At 35.9% G+C, this 15,577-nt stretch overlaps 2 protein-coding genes across 2 annotated transcripts in view; both read right to left on the bottom strand.

Moving 5' to 3' along the window:
* The window catches only part of LOC136032275 (large ribosomal subunit protein mL66-like), a 414,576-nt gene that overhangs the window by 194,034 nt on the left and 204,965 nt on the right, over window positions 1-15,577 (bottom strand). The window lies entirely within an intron of this gene.
* LOC136032150 (phosphatidylinositol 4,5-bisphosphate 3-kinase catalytic subunit alpha isoform-like) overlaps window positions 1-15,577 on the bottom strand; it is a gene marked incomplete at its 5' end in the record, with an annotated part of 65,672 nt that overhangs the window by 43,871 nt on the left and 6,224 nt on the right. Inside the window, 2 exon segments of the mRNA XM_065712335.1 lie at window positions 1,099-1,305; window positions 10,236-10,378. Of these exon segments, the coding sequence (XP_065568407.1) occupies window positions 1,099-1,305; window positions 10,236-10,378 (350 nt within the window).

The following is a 15,577-nucleotide window of genomic DNA, read 5'->3' as shown; positions in this document are numbered from 1 at the left end:
GAAAAAGCTTTGGATTGACTCGGAATACACTGTATGCATATACGCTATAAAAAGGAGGAATCTACAAAACCTTAGGAACGGCTAAGGGTATTTACTTGAAACATTCAGAGTTACTAATACTACTACTCCGGCAAAAACTGCAACTATAAAAACTCGAAAATAGAAAAAAAAAATCACTACGGCGACTAATATGTTTTTAGGTATGCCTTTGCAGCGTGTACCTGATGATTGCCAGTAGAGCGCTGCATTCGGTCGCCAGGGATAGTCCATACATAGTAGATGGCCAAAGTATCTTCATCGGCAAATTCTTTTTACATCTGTCACACGAGGCTGGCCAGTTTTATCACTAATAAATTTGTTGGTTAACCTCTGCTGTCAGTGGATGGTAGAATTCAGTTAGATGCCGTCTCTAATCAGCAACAATAAGAAGAGTAGTAGTGACAAGACGCAGAATTGTTTAACTTTTGCCAGGATGCGGAAGAAACGGACAAGAAGGGGGGTGTCAAACGACTTACCGAAAGCGAGATATAAATTTCGTTTTATATGTTATTCAGGGACGATTTTTCTTGCGCTATTTTAGGCATATAAGGTATATATTTTATTTATGATCTCATTTAATTTGAGAGGATAGGATGTGATTATCACACTTCCAGAAAATTCATGTAACCCCTTTTAAACTAGCACAACCATGCTGGTTGAGCCATGAATTTTTTTTTAAGCCTCTGGTAGAGTCTGGCAGGTGCAGACAACGCAACGACGCAATGCAAGGACCTGCCTAATTTAAAAACTACTCAAAATAACGCAAAAGAACTGAGGTTATGTAGTTCAATCAAACATATGTAAACAAAAGATCTCAGTGGGTACAAGCATAAGAAAGAGTGAAAGAGATAGGTAATTTTTCTTTCTCAGAATCAACAGAAATCATAGCAAAAATAATTAGAGCATGCACAAAAAAAAAAAAATTATTCTGGAAGGAAATGGCCAAAGAGATTTCATAACTATGAAAAAGACTTACGTAAAGCACAGAAAAACCATACTAAAAAAACAATATCCACGATTAATGATATAAAAAAAGAGCTTATTAGTAGCCCTGGCAACCTGAGAAACTTCATCCCTGCTATTCCATTTAACTGCGTCGAGAAGTTTGGCAAGGGAGCCAGGAATCAAACTACAGCATTCTTTCCTGTAATGCCACAAAAGATCTATCTCTTGCTCCGACAGCTCACTTAAAGGATCTCTCTTGATTATCTCCTGAATATCTGCAATTGCCTTCTCAAAGTCTTTGTCTATACTATTTTCATTGCTCTAAAAATAACAAGAAAGAAAAAAAACAAATTAGATTCACTTTGCTTAGATTACTTGAATGAAGAGCATAAAGTAGTTGTTTTTTTCAAGCAACCTGAACACAAAATTATCTGCCAAATTTCCCTTTTCCATCGAACGATAGGAGAAAAACGCTATCCGAACAAATTTAGTGGAATAAACTCAAATGTTAAATACTAAAAAATTGCTGTAATAAAGAAATCCGTACCAAGCTCAATTGCTTACTTTGAACTGTTAAAGAAAGTCTGTAAAATGACAACTGTTTATCCTGTTTGAACCGGTCGAAGGTCAATTTGACTACGAATGCCGAAATAAGCAAAGAAAATTCAAAAAAATACATTATAACAACTACTAGCACTAGAATTATCTGTCCTGATCGGGATTAAATATAAAAAAAAAAAAAATTAACTGAAAGTAAGGAGCGACATTAAAACTTAAAACGAACAGAAATTACTTCGTATACAAAAGAGACTGCTTCCTAATCAACGCCCCGCTCTTTACGCTAAAGTTTGACTCTTTCTCTCAATTCTACTTTTTAAGCGTAAAGAGCGGAACGTTGATGAGGAATCAGCCCCTTTCATATACGAAGTAATTTCTGTTCGTCTTAAGTTTTAATGTCGCTCCTTACTTTCAGTTAAAGAAACTTTTTTTTTTATTCAATTTCCGAACGTTTTTGAATCAATGAATGTTTTGGCTCTCCGCAGAGGAATAATTAAAACGAAATTTGCATTTTTTGGGGGGGGGGGCTAAATGGGTTTCTCATAGTTTTGATCGAATGATTTGAGAAAAAAAGGAGTGGGGGAGGAAGCCTTGTTGCCCTCCGATTTTTTGATTACTTAAAAAGACAAATAGAACTTTTTTTTATTAGTAATAGATATACGTAACTTATAAATTAGCTTACGTAACGAAATTTTGTATTCTCATGTTTTTATTATATATATGAAGGGGTTCACCCCCTCGTCAGTACCTCGCTCTTTACACTAAAGCTCAAATTTCGTCCCAATTCATTAAGAATGACCCCTGAATCACAAAAGATGTATAATAAATAGTTAAAATTACTAAAAATACTCTAGCGTAAAGAGCGAAGTATTAGGAGGAGGTGAGCCCCTCATAGGCGTAATAATTTCTGTTCGTTTTAAGTTTTAATGCTGTTCCTTACTTTCAGCTGAAAGAACTTTTTCATATTTATTTTTTCAATTTTTTTTTAAATAATGCTAGTAAATCCTGCACTCCCTTCATGGAAATTTTCTTCCCCCATGACATATTCCTCGATAGAAAGTTCCCCAGCATATCCCCCTCTTTTCAACCCCTCCCACCAACCAAAAAATCCCCCTGAAAACGTCTGTACACTTCCCAATAACCATGCTATATGTAAGCACTGGTCATAGTTTGTAACTTGTAGCCCCTCCCACGGGGACTGTGGGGGAGTAAGGTTTTTCGACTACGCTGAATAAAATGGCTATCTCAGAATTTTGATCCGTTGACTTCAGGAAAATAATTAGCGTGGGAGGGGGCCTAGGTGCCCTTCAATTTTTTTGGTCACTTAAAAAGGGAGCTAGAACTTTTCTTTTCCGTTAGAATGAGCCCTCTCGCAAAATTCTAGGACCACTGGGTCGATTTGATCACCCCTGGGAAAAAAAAAAATAAAAAATAAATACGCATCCTTGATCTGCCTTCTGGCAAAAAATACAAAATTCCACATTTTTGTAGATAGGAGCTTGAAACTTCTACAATAGGGTTCTCTGATACGCTGAATCTGATGGTGTGATTTTTGTTAAGATTCTATGACTTTTCGGGGGTGTTTCTCCCTATTTTCTAAAATAATGCAAATTTTCTCAGGCTCGTAACTTTTGATGAGTATAACTAAACTTGATGAAACTTATATATTTAAAATTAGAACTAAAATGGGATTCTTTTGATGTAGCTATTGGTATCAAAATGCCATTTTTTAGAGTTTGGTTACAATTGAGCCGGGTTGCTCCTTACTACAGTTTGTTATCACGAACTGTTTGATAACCTAGGCATAAAAGCCCGGTACGGTCTTGGTGCTTTGACATAGTTTTGTGTAACCAATCAATGATAATTTATGATTAACACTTGCCCGAAACAATTTCCATGCCCTACCCTCATCCTCGGAAGGAAAAAAACGCTCGAATGGAATCATAATGACATCCTGTTGAACATTTCACGAATTTGGCTTACCAGAGCCGTAACTGGAAACAACACTGGAGGGTAACACTGAAGAGTGGCATCCGTCAACGGAATTATAGCCTAGTAACTGACACTCGGCTTGCGTGGAATCATATTGGTATCATGTCGAATATTTCATGAATTTGGCTTACCAGAGCCGTAACTGGATACAACACTGGAGGGTAACACTGAAGAGTGGTATCCGTCGACGGAATTATAGCCTAGTAACTGACACTCGGCTTGCGTGGAATCATAGTGGTATCATGTCAAACATTTCACAGATTTGGCTTACCATAGCCGTCACTGGATACAACACTGGAGGGTAACACTGAAGAGTGGCATCCGTCGACGGAATTATAGCCTAGTAACTGACACTCGGCTTGCGTGGAATCATAGTGGTATCATGTCAAACATTTCACAGATTTGGCTTACCATAGCCGTAACTGGATACAACGCTGGAGGGTAACACCGAAGAGTGGTATCCGTCGACGGAATTATAGCCTAGTAACTGACACTCGGCTTGCGTGGAATCATAGTGGTATCATGTCAAACCTTTCACGAATTTGGCTTACCAGAGCCGTAACTGGATACAACACTGGAGGGTAACACTGAAGAGTGGCATCTGTCGACGAAATTATAGCCTAGTAACTGACACTCGGCTTGCGTGGAATCATAGTGGTATCATGTCAAACCTTTCACAGATTTGGCTTACCATAGCCGTAACTGGATACAACGCTGGAGGGTAACACTGAAGAGTGGCATCCGTCGACGAAATTATAGCCTAGTAACTGACACTCGGCTTGCGTGGAATCATAGTGGTATCATGTCAAACCTTTCACAGATTTGGCTTACCAGAGCCGTAACTGGATACAACGTTGGAGGGTAACACTGAAGAGTGGCATCCGTCGACGAAATTATAGCCTAGTAATTGACACTCGGCTTGCGTGGAATCATAGTGGTATCATGTCAAACCTTTCACAGATTTGGCTTACCATAGCCGTAACTGGATACAACGCTGGAGGGTAACACTGAAGAGCGGCATCCGTCGACGAAATTATAGCCTAGTAACTGACACTCAGCTCGCGTGGTTAACTGGCTTGCGTGGAATCATAGTGGCATCATGTTGAACCTTTCACGAATTTGGCTTACCAGAGCCGTAACTGGAAACAACACTGGAGGGTAACACTGAAGAGTGGCATCCGTCGACGAAATTATAGCCTAGAAACTGACACTCGGCTTGCGTGGAATCATAGTGGTATCATGTCAAACCTTTCACAGATTTGGCTTACCAGAGCCGTAACTGGATACAACGCTGGAGGGTAACACTGAAGAGTGGCATTCGTCGACGGAATTATAGCCTAGTAACTGACACAGAATTAAGATTCTAATTAATAGATAATTCTCCCTGAATTCGCTATTTTATGGCAGACTATTTTGTGTAAATAATCTTTCCCTAGCTGTGTTATTTATTATTGGTTGCAACATAGTAGCATAATATTTAAAGGTTTGAATATATAATGTGAGGCAAATAATTGATATAATATAAAATGATATAATAAAAAGTATGATATCGATTTTGTATGACGTCTGCTCTTATTGATAACAGATCATCTTTAAGTTCAGAAAACCATGGGCCTAATACTAAAATGAGTCGACTTTAGCCAAAAGCCAGCATTCAGCTTGAGGTCACAGGGAAGTTATTTTCAGGTCATTAGCAAACTTAATCCCTTTATGGAAATAAGCTAATAGTCCGTGACTGCCCTCGTGGGACACAAGTTTTTCTTTAGGCCACAACCATTTTAAATTTTAGAAGGTCATAGAAAATTGTCGAAATAATTTTGAAAATGGTTGCAAAATGTCAGAAAACGTCTCAGTGAAGGAAGCTAGGAATGCAGCTAGGAATATTAGCGACAACATACTTTAACCTTGGAATAAGAGAGAGAGAGTTTATGCAAGAGCTGGGGTCTAAAAGAAGGTATTTAGAGAGAAGCCAAACTCCATGTAGTAATTATTGTTCGGTTTGAATTTGAGCTGAGTATAATTTTTACACATTTTAGGATTTATCAGCTCATCTCTATTAGTATCTGTTATCTGTAGGTTGAAGGTTCCGTCCGAAACAAGCGATTTTGCCCAAAGCCACCAGCTGTGTCTTCCACCGAAAAGGCTGTATACTTACATCATTGGATTTGTAAATACTAGGTCTATCCATTCACCGATGCACAATCATGATTTTGCTTATAATTTACCCTAAAGGAGGGTCTATCTAAACTAAATCAAAATATAGGAAAATTGCCCGTTCTCTCAACGACTTTCAACCAATATTCAAGATCTCTGAAAGACTACAGAAGATGGATAGAACTGAGTCAGTTATAGGACGATAGCAAATTTTTGGTCTTTTTATGATAAACTAAAATCTTGGAAGATCGGAAAAATTAAATATCAGAAGTTCCATAGGGATTATAAACATTAGTCTGATTACTTAACTTAATTTCTGTTCGTAGTAGGTTGTATTCATTGTCTAATAAGGATTTTTGCCATTTTTAATTTGAATGACTATAGGACATAATTCCTGCTCATTTTAAGTCCTGATATGGCTTTTACATTTTCATCGCAAACTTTTTTTAAAGTAATTTTATGAAAAGGATGCCAGAAAGAACGGTCAAAGATAATACAAACGCCTCAACCGTCAAGGCGTTTACTTAGTGAAGTAACCTTGTTTGTAACTTTTTATATTCACTCGCCTTTTCTTTATAGCAGATCGCAGATCTGCGAGAAAAATCTTTTTTTCAAAAGGTGCTTTCGAAAATAGACTTGGTTGGTGCTAGTATAAGCGTGGTATGGCATAGAATATGGTCTATGTTATTTCATTGCTCTGAAAAATGATAATGATAGATGGTAATAAGCTTAACTAAGCTATGGATGTCAGGTGATTGATTTATTCAAACGATAATTTCATCATCAGTGTCTGTCATCATCAGGTTCAAATTCGAATTTTTGGTTCAAAGAAACTTGAATTTGAACCTGACGGTAACAGGCACAGGTCCTGTCGTAATTATTGTTTGAACATATGAATCAGCTGACCTCCATAGCATAGGTAAGCTTATTACCATCTTTCATTATTATGTATAAGAGTCAGGTTGGTACCAGAGAATATATCTGAAAAATGAGAAGAGAAAATGGCCAGGTCCGTTTTCAAGAGAAACTACCATGAATTGCTACCCCCACTAGACTAAGATAAAGGAGAAATTATAAACTTTAGAGTCTTAAGAGTTCTAACCTGAGACGTCAATATATCAAAGTCTTAATTAGCCATTCTGGGGCTAATTTTACTTCGCCCACCAAATAAATAGAAGATCAAAATTGAGCGAGAAAACTTCTTAGACTAAGATAGGATACCCATCCCTGCTCCTACGACACCGTGCATTAGTCTTGCAATAATAATACCCTATTTCTACCTTGGCGTGTTCTATTTATTCCAGCTATTCTATGTAGATATCCGTTCAGTCAGAAATTCACAGTAATTACAATAATAATTCCAAGTAAAGGTCTATCCTTTCAATTTAGAATAAATTTAGAATAAAAGTCTCCAAACATAATGATAATGAATATAAGCATTACAATGATAGCACGACGTAGGAAACTTTCTGTATTTTCATATAAACAGGGTTTAATTTGTATTTCATATTTAATTATAGCGTACCATCCAGGATTTTTTACCGTTTGCATAAGAACTAGAATTAAACATTCCCAAGTTTAAACGAATTAAACAAAAAACAAGTTTTTTTTAACTGAAAGTAAGGAGCAACATTAAAGCTTAAAACGAACAGAAATTACTTCGTATTTGAAAGGGGTTGCTCCCTCATTGACGCCCAGCTCTTTAAGCTAAAGTTTTTTACTGTTTTAAAAAGTAGAGTTGAGAGACAGAGTCAATCTTTAGCGTTACTTTGCTGGAATTATGAAGTAATTTCTGTTCGTTTTGAAGTTTTAATGTTGCTCCTAACTTTCAGTTAAAAAAAAACTTGTTTTTTTTTAAATTTAATTTCTGATCGTTTTTCAATTGATGCATATTTTGATTTTGGCTCTTCGACGATGAATATTAAATGAAATTTGCATATTTATTTTATTGGCTAAAAGGTTTTCTCATAGTTCTGATCGAATAATTTTGAGCAAAAAAGGAGCGAGGGAGGAGGCCTAGTTGCCCTCCATTTTTTGGTTACTTAAAAAGGCAACTAGAGCTTTTAATTTCTTAAGAACGTTTTTATTAGTAAAAGATATACGTAACTTAAAAATTAGCTTATGTAACGAACTTCTGTATTCGTGTGTTTTTATTATGTATTTAAGAGGGTTCACCCGCACGTCAGTATCTCGCTCTTTGCACAAAAGCTTAAATTTTGTCCCAATTCCTTAAGAATGACCCCTGAATCACAAAGGCCGTAGAATAAATAGTTGAAATTACTGAAAATACTTTAGCGTAAAGAGTGAGATATAACTAGGAGGTAAACCCCTTATATGCGAAATAATTTCTGTTCGTTTTAAGTTTTAATGCTGCTCCTTACTTTCAGTTGAAAAAACTTTTTCATATTTATTTTTTCATTGTTTTTTTTAATAATGCTTCAAAACCCTGCACTCCCTTCATGGAAATTTTCTTTCCCCATGACAAATTCCTCCATGGAAAATTCCCCCAACAGATCCCCCTCTTCTCAACCCCTCCCCCCAACCAAAAAATCCCCCTGAAAACGTCTGTACACTTCCTAGTAACCATTACTATATGTAATGGTTATTACATATAGTAGCACTGGTCAAAGTTTGGAATTTGTAGCCCCTCCCACGGGGACTGTGGGGGAGTAAGTCGTCCCCAAAGACACAGTTATAAGGTTTTCCGACTATGCTGATTAATATGGCTATCTCAGAATTTGGATCCGGTGACTTTGGGAAAATAATTAGCGTGGGAGGGGGCCTAGGTGCCCTTTAATTTTTTGGTCACTTAAAAAGGGCGCTAGAGCTTTTAATTTCCGTTAGAATGAGCCCTCTCACGCTATTCTAAGACCACTGGGTCGATACGATCACCCCTGGGAAAAAAAGAAAACAAAAAAACAAACAAATAAAACTTCTACAATAGGGTTCTCTGATACGCTGAATCTGATGGTGTGATTTCCATTAAGATTCTATGACTTTTAAGGGGGTCTTTCCCCTATTTTCTAAATCATTTCAGTCGTCGTATTTTTTCAGGGTCGTAACTATTGATGGGCAAAACTAAACTTGATGAAACTTATATATTTAAAATTAGCATTAAAATGCGATTCTTTTGATGTAGCTATTGGTATCAAAATTCTGTTTTTTAATGTTTTGGTTACTATTGAGTCGGGTCGCTCCTTACTACAGTTCGTTACTACAAACTGTTTTATCATGAATAAAATTTAGAATTCAGGGGTAAATACTATTTTGCAATTCTTTACATAACCCCTTTTTTGAAGGAAAACATTCATCTTCATATATAAAGTTAACTTTATCCATTATCTCTTCGGCTAAAACATCATACGAGTCTATTTAAAACCTGGAGGCGGTTTTATTGGAGGGACAGAGGGGGCACTCACCCCGGGCGCAGAAATTTCAGCGGTACAAATTTTCAAACAAATAATCTAACGGTTATAATCATTTTGTAATTTTTGTAATTTTATTTTTATGAAAATAAAGTAAGGGGCGCAGTAAATAAATGATAATGATTTATAAATTATAAATTAATCAATTAATTAAAATTAAACAAAACATAAAAATAATCAAATAATAGTAACAATTAGATTAGAATAATTAATAAAATGTTATTAATGAATTCCACTAACATTACTCGTTGTAACATTTTTTTATGTTTTTTAAGCGTGAACCAAGGGTAACGAGGATTACACCAAACTACCATGAAGTACCATACACATAGAATACCATATTTTGGATAATCACCGTGTGGTACTTCTCTAATGAATGTATACTAATACGACAGATGAGACAAAAGATAGCTCAAGAAAAGTGTTCCATTCGGTGGGGAATCTTATCAGCGAGATCTCTTCCACGAGGAATCTAACGTGTCTTGTGTTTTTTGCTGTAATTCTGCCAAAATTATGATTCCGCTGACGATATAGTCGTTAATTACTAGTTTATCAAATCTATTCTTCTATGGCCTTCTTCCCGCTTTACCGAGAGTCTTATTTATGTATTGAAACTGTCAACAGTGTATACTTTTGGGTTTGGTACACATTGACTTCGTATGAATAAAGACTATTTTATATACATTTACGGACTCGACTATCTTAGCCTACGAAATATTAAACAAATTGTAAGCAATTCTAGTCACTACATGATGGCACATATAATACTAGTACCATAAAATTATTTTTAACACACGATTTATAAGCCTAAGATACAACTATAAATATAATAGATTTTGCACTCCAGATTTACAGAGGCTAGAGCAACTCGAACTTTTACGTTTATGCTCTAGCACAAAACTAACTTTCCAATTTGGTCGAAGCTATAAAATAATTTTAAGCTAAAAAATACTTTTTGTGACAATTTTTTCTACTAAAAAAATCTAATCTTATCAGCAAAGAAGAGTAATTGGGAACAAAAACCGATATTATGCTCCTTAAACATTAAATGATAAAATATTTATAGTCTTAAAGAATAATGTTATGATAAAAAAAAAGAACAAGGGGTATAACAAAACTTACTCTTCGACGGATTTTAGGGTTCTCTGCCATTTTATCGGTATACTCGGCAAATTTTTCAATAGTAGCCATATCAGGGTATACAACAGGGTGTGAAAACTTGTCAAATTCAATTTCAAGACTCGTTTCTGTGTTTGGGTTTGAACCTAGAAAAGATACACTCATAGATGATAAACAACAAAACAAACTTTTGCCAAAATTGTTTAAATGTATTTGAAGTCAATGTTTTCATGTCAAAAATTACTAATTTTGCATGTTGCTCAGAGAAAACAGAAGGAAGGCGAACTTGTTGTTGGAGTTAAAGATTATCTACAAGCTCGCGTAAGGCTAGGTTTTTGGCAATGAATAATGAAATGTTATTTAAATCTTGCGTTGTTGAGTCCTATTTTCCAAATAGTCAAGACCTTCTAATAGCAGGTAATTACAATACCCCGGCAGCTAGTAGAATTTAAATTCATTTTTGAACAGCTGCAAATGGTAACTTTTCTCACTACAGTTTTTTTTGTTACACATTTTCCAACTTTTGGTTACATAGGTCACGGTTCGCTCTTTACTAGAATTAAATAAAAAAAACAAGTTTTTTAACTGAAAGTAAGGAGCGACATTAAAACTTAAAACGAACAGAAATTACTTCGTATATGAAAGAGGCTGCTTCCTCATCAACGCCCCGCTCTTTACGCTAAAGTTTGACTCTGTCTCTCAATTCTTCTTTTTAAAACAGTAAAAAACTTTAGCGTAAAGAGCGGGGCGTTGATGAGGAAGCAGCCTCTTTCATATACGAAGTAGTTTCTGTTCGTTTTAAGTTTTAATGTCGCTCCTTACTTTCAGTTAAAAAAACTTGTTTTTTTTTATTTAGTTTCTGAACGTTTTTGAATCAATGTATGTTTTGATTTTGGCTCTCCGCAGAGGAATAATTAAAACTAAATTTGTATTTTTTATTTTTTTGGCTAAATGGCTTTCTCATAATTTTGATCGAATGATTTGAGAAAAAAAGAGCGGGGGAGGAAGCCTAGTTGCCCTCCGATTTATTGGTTAATTAAAAAGGCAACTAGAACTTTTAATTTTTTACAAATATTTTAATTAGTAAAAGATTTACGTAACTTATAAATTAGCTTACGTAAAGAACTTTTGTATTCTCATATTTTTATTACATATATGAGGAGGTTCGCCCCCTTGTCAGATCCTCCCTCTTTAGACTGAAGCTTAAATTTTGTCCCAATTCATTAAGAATGACCCCAGAATCACAAAAGCCGTAGAATAAATAGTTGAAATTACTAAAAATACTTTAGCGTAAAGAGCGAAGTATTAGGAGGAGGTGAGGCCCTCAAAAGGGTAATAATTTCTGTTTGTTTTAAGTTTTAATGCTGTTCTTTACTTCCAGCTGAAAGAACTTTTTTATATTTATTTTTTCTTTTTTTTTAATAATGCTAGTAAATCCTGCGCTCCCTTCATAGAGATTTTCTTCCCCATGACAAATTATCAATCGAAAGTTCCCCCAGCATATCCCCCTCTTCTCAGCCCCTCCCCCAACCAAAACAATCCTCCTGAAAACGCCTGTACACTTCCGAATAACCATTACTATATGTAAGCATTGGTCAAAGTTTGTAACTTGTTGCCCCTCCCATGGGGACTGTGGGGGAGTAAGTCGTCCCCAAAGACACAGTTATAAGGTTTTTCGACTACGCTGAATAAAATGGCTATCTCAGAATTTTGATCAGTTGACTTTGGTAAAATAATTAGCGTGGGAGGGGGCCTAGGTGCCCTCCAATTTTTTTGGTCACTTAAAAAGGGCACTAGAACTTTTCATTTCCGTTAGAATGAGCCCTCTTTCAACGTTCTAGGACCACTGGGTCGATACGATCACCCCTGGGGAAAAAAAACAAAAAGAAACAAATAAACACGCATCCGTGATCTGCCTTCTGGCAAAAAAATACAAAATTCCACATTTTTGTAGATAGGAGCTTGAAACTTCTACAGTACGGTTCTCTGATACGCTGAATCTGATAGTGTGATTTTCGTTAAGATTCTATGACTTCTAGGGGGCGTTTCCCCCTATTTTCTAAAATAACGCAAATTTTCTCAGGCTCGTAACTTTTGATGGGTAAGACTAAACTTGATGAAACTTATATATTTAAAATCAGCATTAAAATGCGATTCTTTTGATGTAGGTATTGGTATCAAAATTCAATTTTTTAGAGTTTTGGTTACTATTGAGCCGGGTCGCTCCTTACTACAGTTCGTTACCACGAACTGTTTGATTGAAAGTTGCCCCGAGTGCTTCTCTAAGGGATCTTCAACAACACGGGTGAACTCTTTAAATTTATCCAATTCTCTCAATTCAAGAGTTGGGATGCTGAGTGTCCTCAAGGAACTTAATATCCAAATATCCGTTACTTCCCTTTTCACAGAAAATAATTTCAGTATTTCTCCAACAAAAATAATTCCAGCATCCCTTCCACAGATGATACTTACAGCATCCCCCTAATTACATCACAAAGACACCCCCCACCCCTCTCTGGAATTTACTCGTCAGGCTTAGGACAGCACCCATATTTTAACCTCTCCCTCTACTCTCAGCAAGACCAATGGAAACTCATACCCCTGCTTACAAGAGGTATCAGTCCAGATCGGACCTTGCCCAATTTTTACCAGAGGTTACTCAAAGTATGAGACTGATTTTTGCTCCAAAGAACCTAACACTCTTTTTTTTTAATTTTACCAACCAAAGAGATATCTCCACTACGAAAACATATATTCTGAAACCAGATTCTTTATTGTGGCATTTGAAATAAAAAAAAAGTTGGAGGAGACTTATCAATTCTAATACCATGTCCATGATGATAAGTGTTAATATTCCGTCCCAGAAAAATGTCTTTAACCTGTCTGAGCAGGCAGACGACATTCCTTCTCCGTTTCAACCAAGTTAGATGGATCTCCAAAATTGTAACGTCAAAAAAGTGTAAATAAAAAATACAAACGATACTAATCTGGCCAAACAAACGACCATTCCAAATTCACTTCAGAAAATCAATGCGGTTCAAGAAGTGTAAAATAGATGTAAGTATAATGTTACAGACCAGATCAGTTTAAAAATAACGATGAAATATCAGTTGCTTATGCACCGAAAGGCTCTGCGACGAAAAAATATCTTTACAAAAGTTGATGAACCCTAAACTTGGCAAAAGTAACAAATCTATAAAAATTTGAAGTAGTAAATATAAACCAAATCTTTGTAGCTTGTTATATTTATGTAAGTTCTATCTATCAGGTGAATCAAATAAGCTTGAGCAAAAGTTTGCTCATGTAAATGTTTGTACCGTTTTTTTTTTTTTTTTTTGTTTTTTTTTTTTTAGTGGCGGTTATTTTGGTTGCAATTACGCTCATTTTAAACTACCCCCCTCTTTTTATCTAGCCGAGTGAGGAAATTCCACCAGTTTGTAAAAAGTGAAGTCGCAAAAATCATGTCTCCCTCTCTACCCGTTCCTTTTAAATCCATTATACCCATGTAATATACTCCCATTGAGAGTCCTGGTCCGCAACTCAGCGATTACAAAAAACCTTCTCTAACGTGAACTCCCCCAGTTTTAAGCAACTCCCGCCTTACACATTTTGGACAAGAGCTATCCTTCCTTGGATATTATACCCAGTCTCTTAGAACCGTCTATTCCAATCCAGTTTTTTCTCACTCCGGCTAACAATTTCCTTTCATACCATCTACCCATTCCTCTACAGAAAGCGCGGCACTTAACCCTCCTTATTCTCGTACAAATCAACGTTTCTTCGACAGGCCTAAATTATCTTTCCCACCATGGCAGTCACCAAGTAACAGTCGTTGATCAGTTTATTATCTCCCTGTCGCCACTGTTCCCTGCCAAGTTAGCAATGCCCAAGATTTCCCTTGTTTTTCCTCAGGCCCTATCTAACTCCACTCTATTTTCCAACCTTCCGAACGGACCTCATTTTTCGTTTCTAAAAAGTTGGCTCTATTCCCCCAGTCTCACATTCCTTTCGCTCCCAATCTGGGTGCCATACCTGACGTGTTTTTTTTTTTTTTTTTTTTTTTTTCAGTAATCGCTTTGTTTTCCTTACGCTTCTCAGAGCGAAAGCCGGAACTTCAACAAATTGATTAGACTAAAGGACTGCTTTCAGGTGCATGAAATTGATATAAATGTCAATTTACATGCATTGATGCAAATTATTTAACAAATGAAAGGTTGATCATTTGCACACCTAAAGAAACCCAAGAGGAAATAAGAAGCTCCAAGAAAACCTTGAAAAATGGGTCACTTTTGAGGTGCATTAATGAAAAAAAAAACATTTACACAAAATCAGAATGAAGCATTCCATTCCAAAGAAAAAAAAATATAATGCGTTAAAAAAAAATAAGAATTTGCAGGTAAAGCTTCCTTAAAGAAAGTTAAATAGTATATTATGAAAAATCGCTCCAAATTTAGGATTCTCACAGAAAAATTTGAAATTAAGTTAAGGAGAAAATTAGAAGAAATAAAAATTTGTCGAATCCTGAGTTGCTACACAAATGCTAGGAAGTGAAAGGACCTCTAACTGTTGCACCTCGGTGAGAATTAGTACAAGGGAAAAAGGCTAGGTTTAGAAGTGAGGTACGTCGCAAAAATGGTTAAGGAAAGACTAACAGAATATGAAATCTAATTGTAGCAGAATCAGAAGTCGGCCTTGGCGTCCTGAATTCCTAAAGAGCCTAAATTCTACGAACAGATTTCACGAACAAAAAATTAAAAATTAAATTAAATTTAAATTAAAGAGCAGATTTTACGAACAAAAAATGAGCATGAGATGGGTTCCATGAACAAAATTCGTTTAAAGAGGATTAAAATCAATGTAAAAGTTTCAAGAAGAGAAAAATCAGCACGCAAAATTTTCCTGAAACCCTAATTATTTTCTCCCAATCCCTTAGCCTAAATTCCAGAACCTTACAAAACACTGTACTTACCACATTCCCGTAGAGATAGACCTACAAATCAGCGTGCATTAAGGTCCTTCAAGCTCTCCGAATAAGTTGACTTAAGAAGCCGAACTCTAGGTACCCTAATTATTTTCTCCCAAAATTTCACACTTCTAACCAATCTAACATTCCTTAAGGTGAAAAGCCCCAAATCTCCTTTCAGTACCAAACCTCAAAACCCCGATGTAGACTAGAAGCTACTTTTGTCTTGAAAACTCATTTCTCTATCCTCATGTAAGCTAGCTGACTTAAATTACTTCCCAAAAGCATATTTATTAACGTATTACCTCTTAAATTACAAATCTTCTACATGCCTAGACATCCTCCTTAATGCACTAAACTTAATACCCAAATAAAAGAAAAT

The sequence above is a fragment of the Artemia franciscana genome, chromosome 1, assembly GCF_032884065.1.
Source record: "Artemia franciscana chromosome 1, ASM3288406v1, whole genome shotgun sequence".
Lineage (NCBI taxonomy): Eukaryota > Metazoa > Arthropoda > Branchiopoda > Anostraca > Artemiidae > Artemia > Artemia franciscana.
The sequence above is the reverse complement of the archived record's forward strand: the minus strand, read 5'-3'. Positions and strand labels throughout refer to the sequence as shown.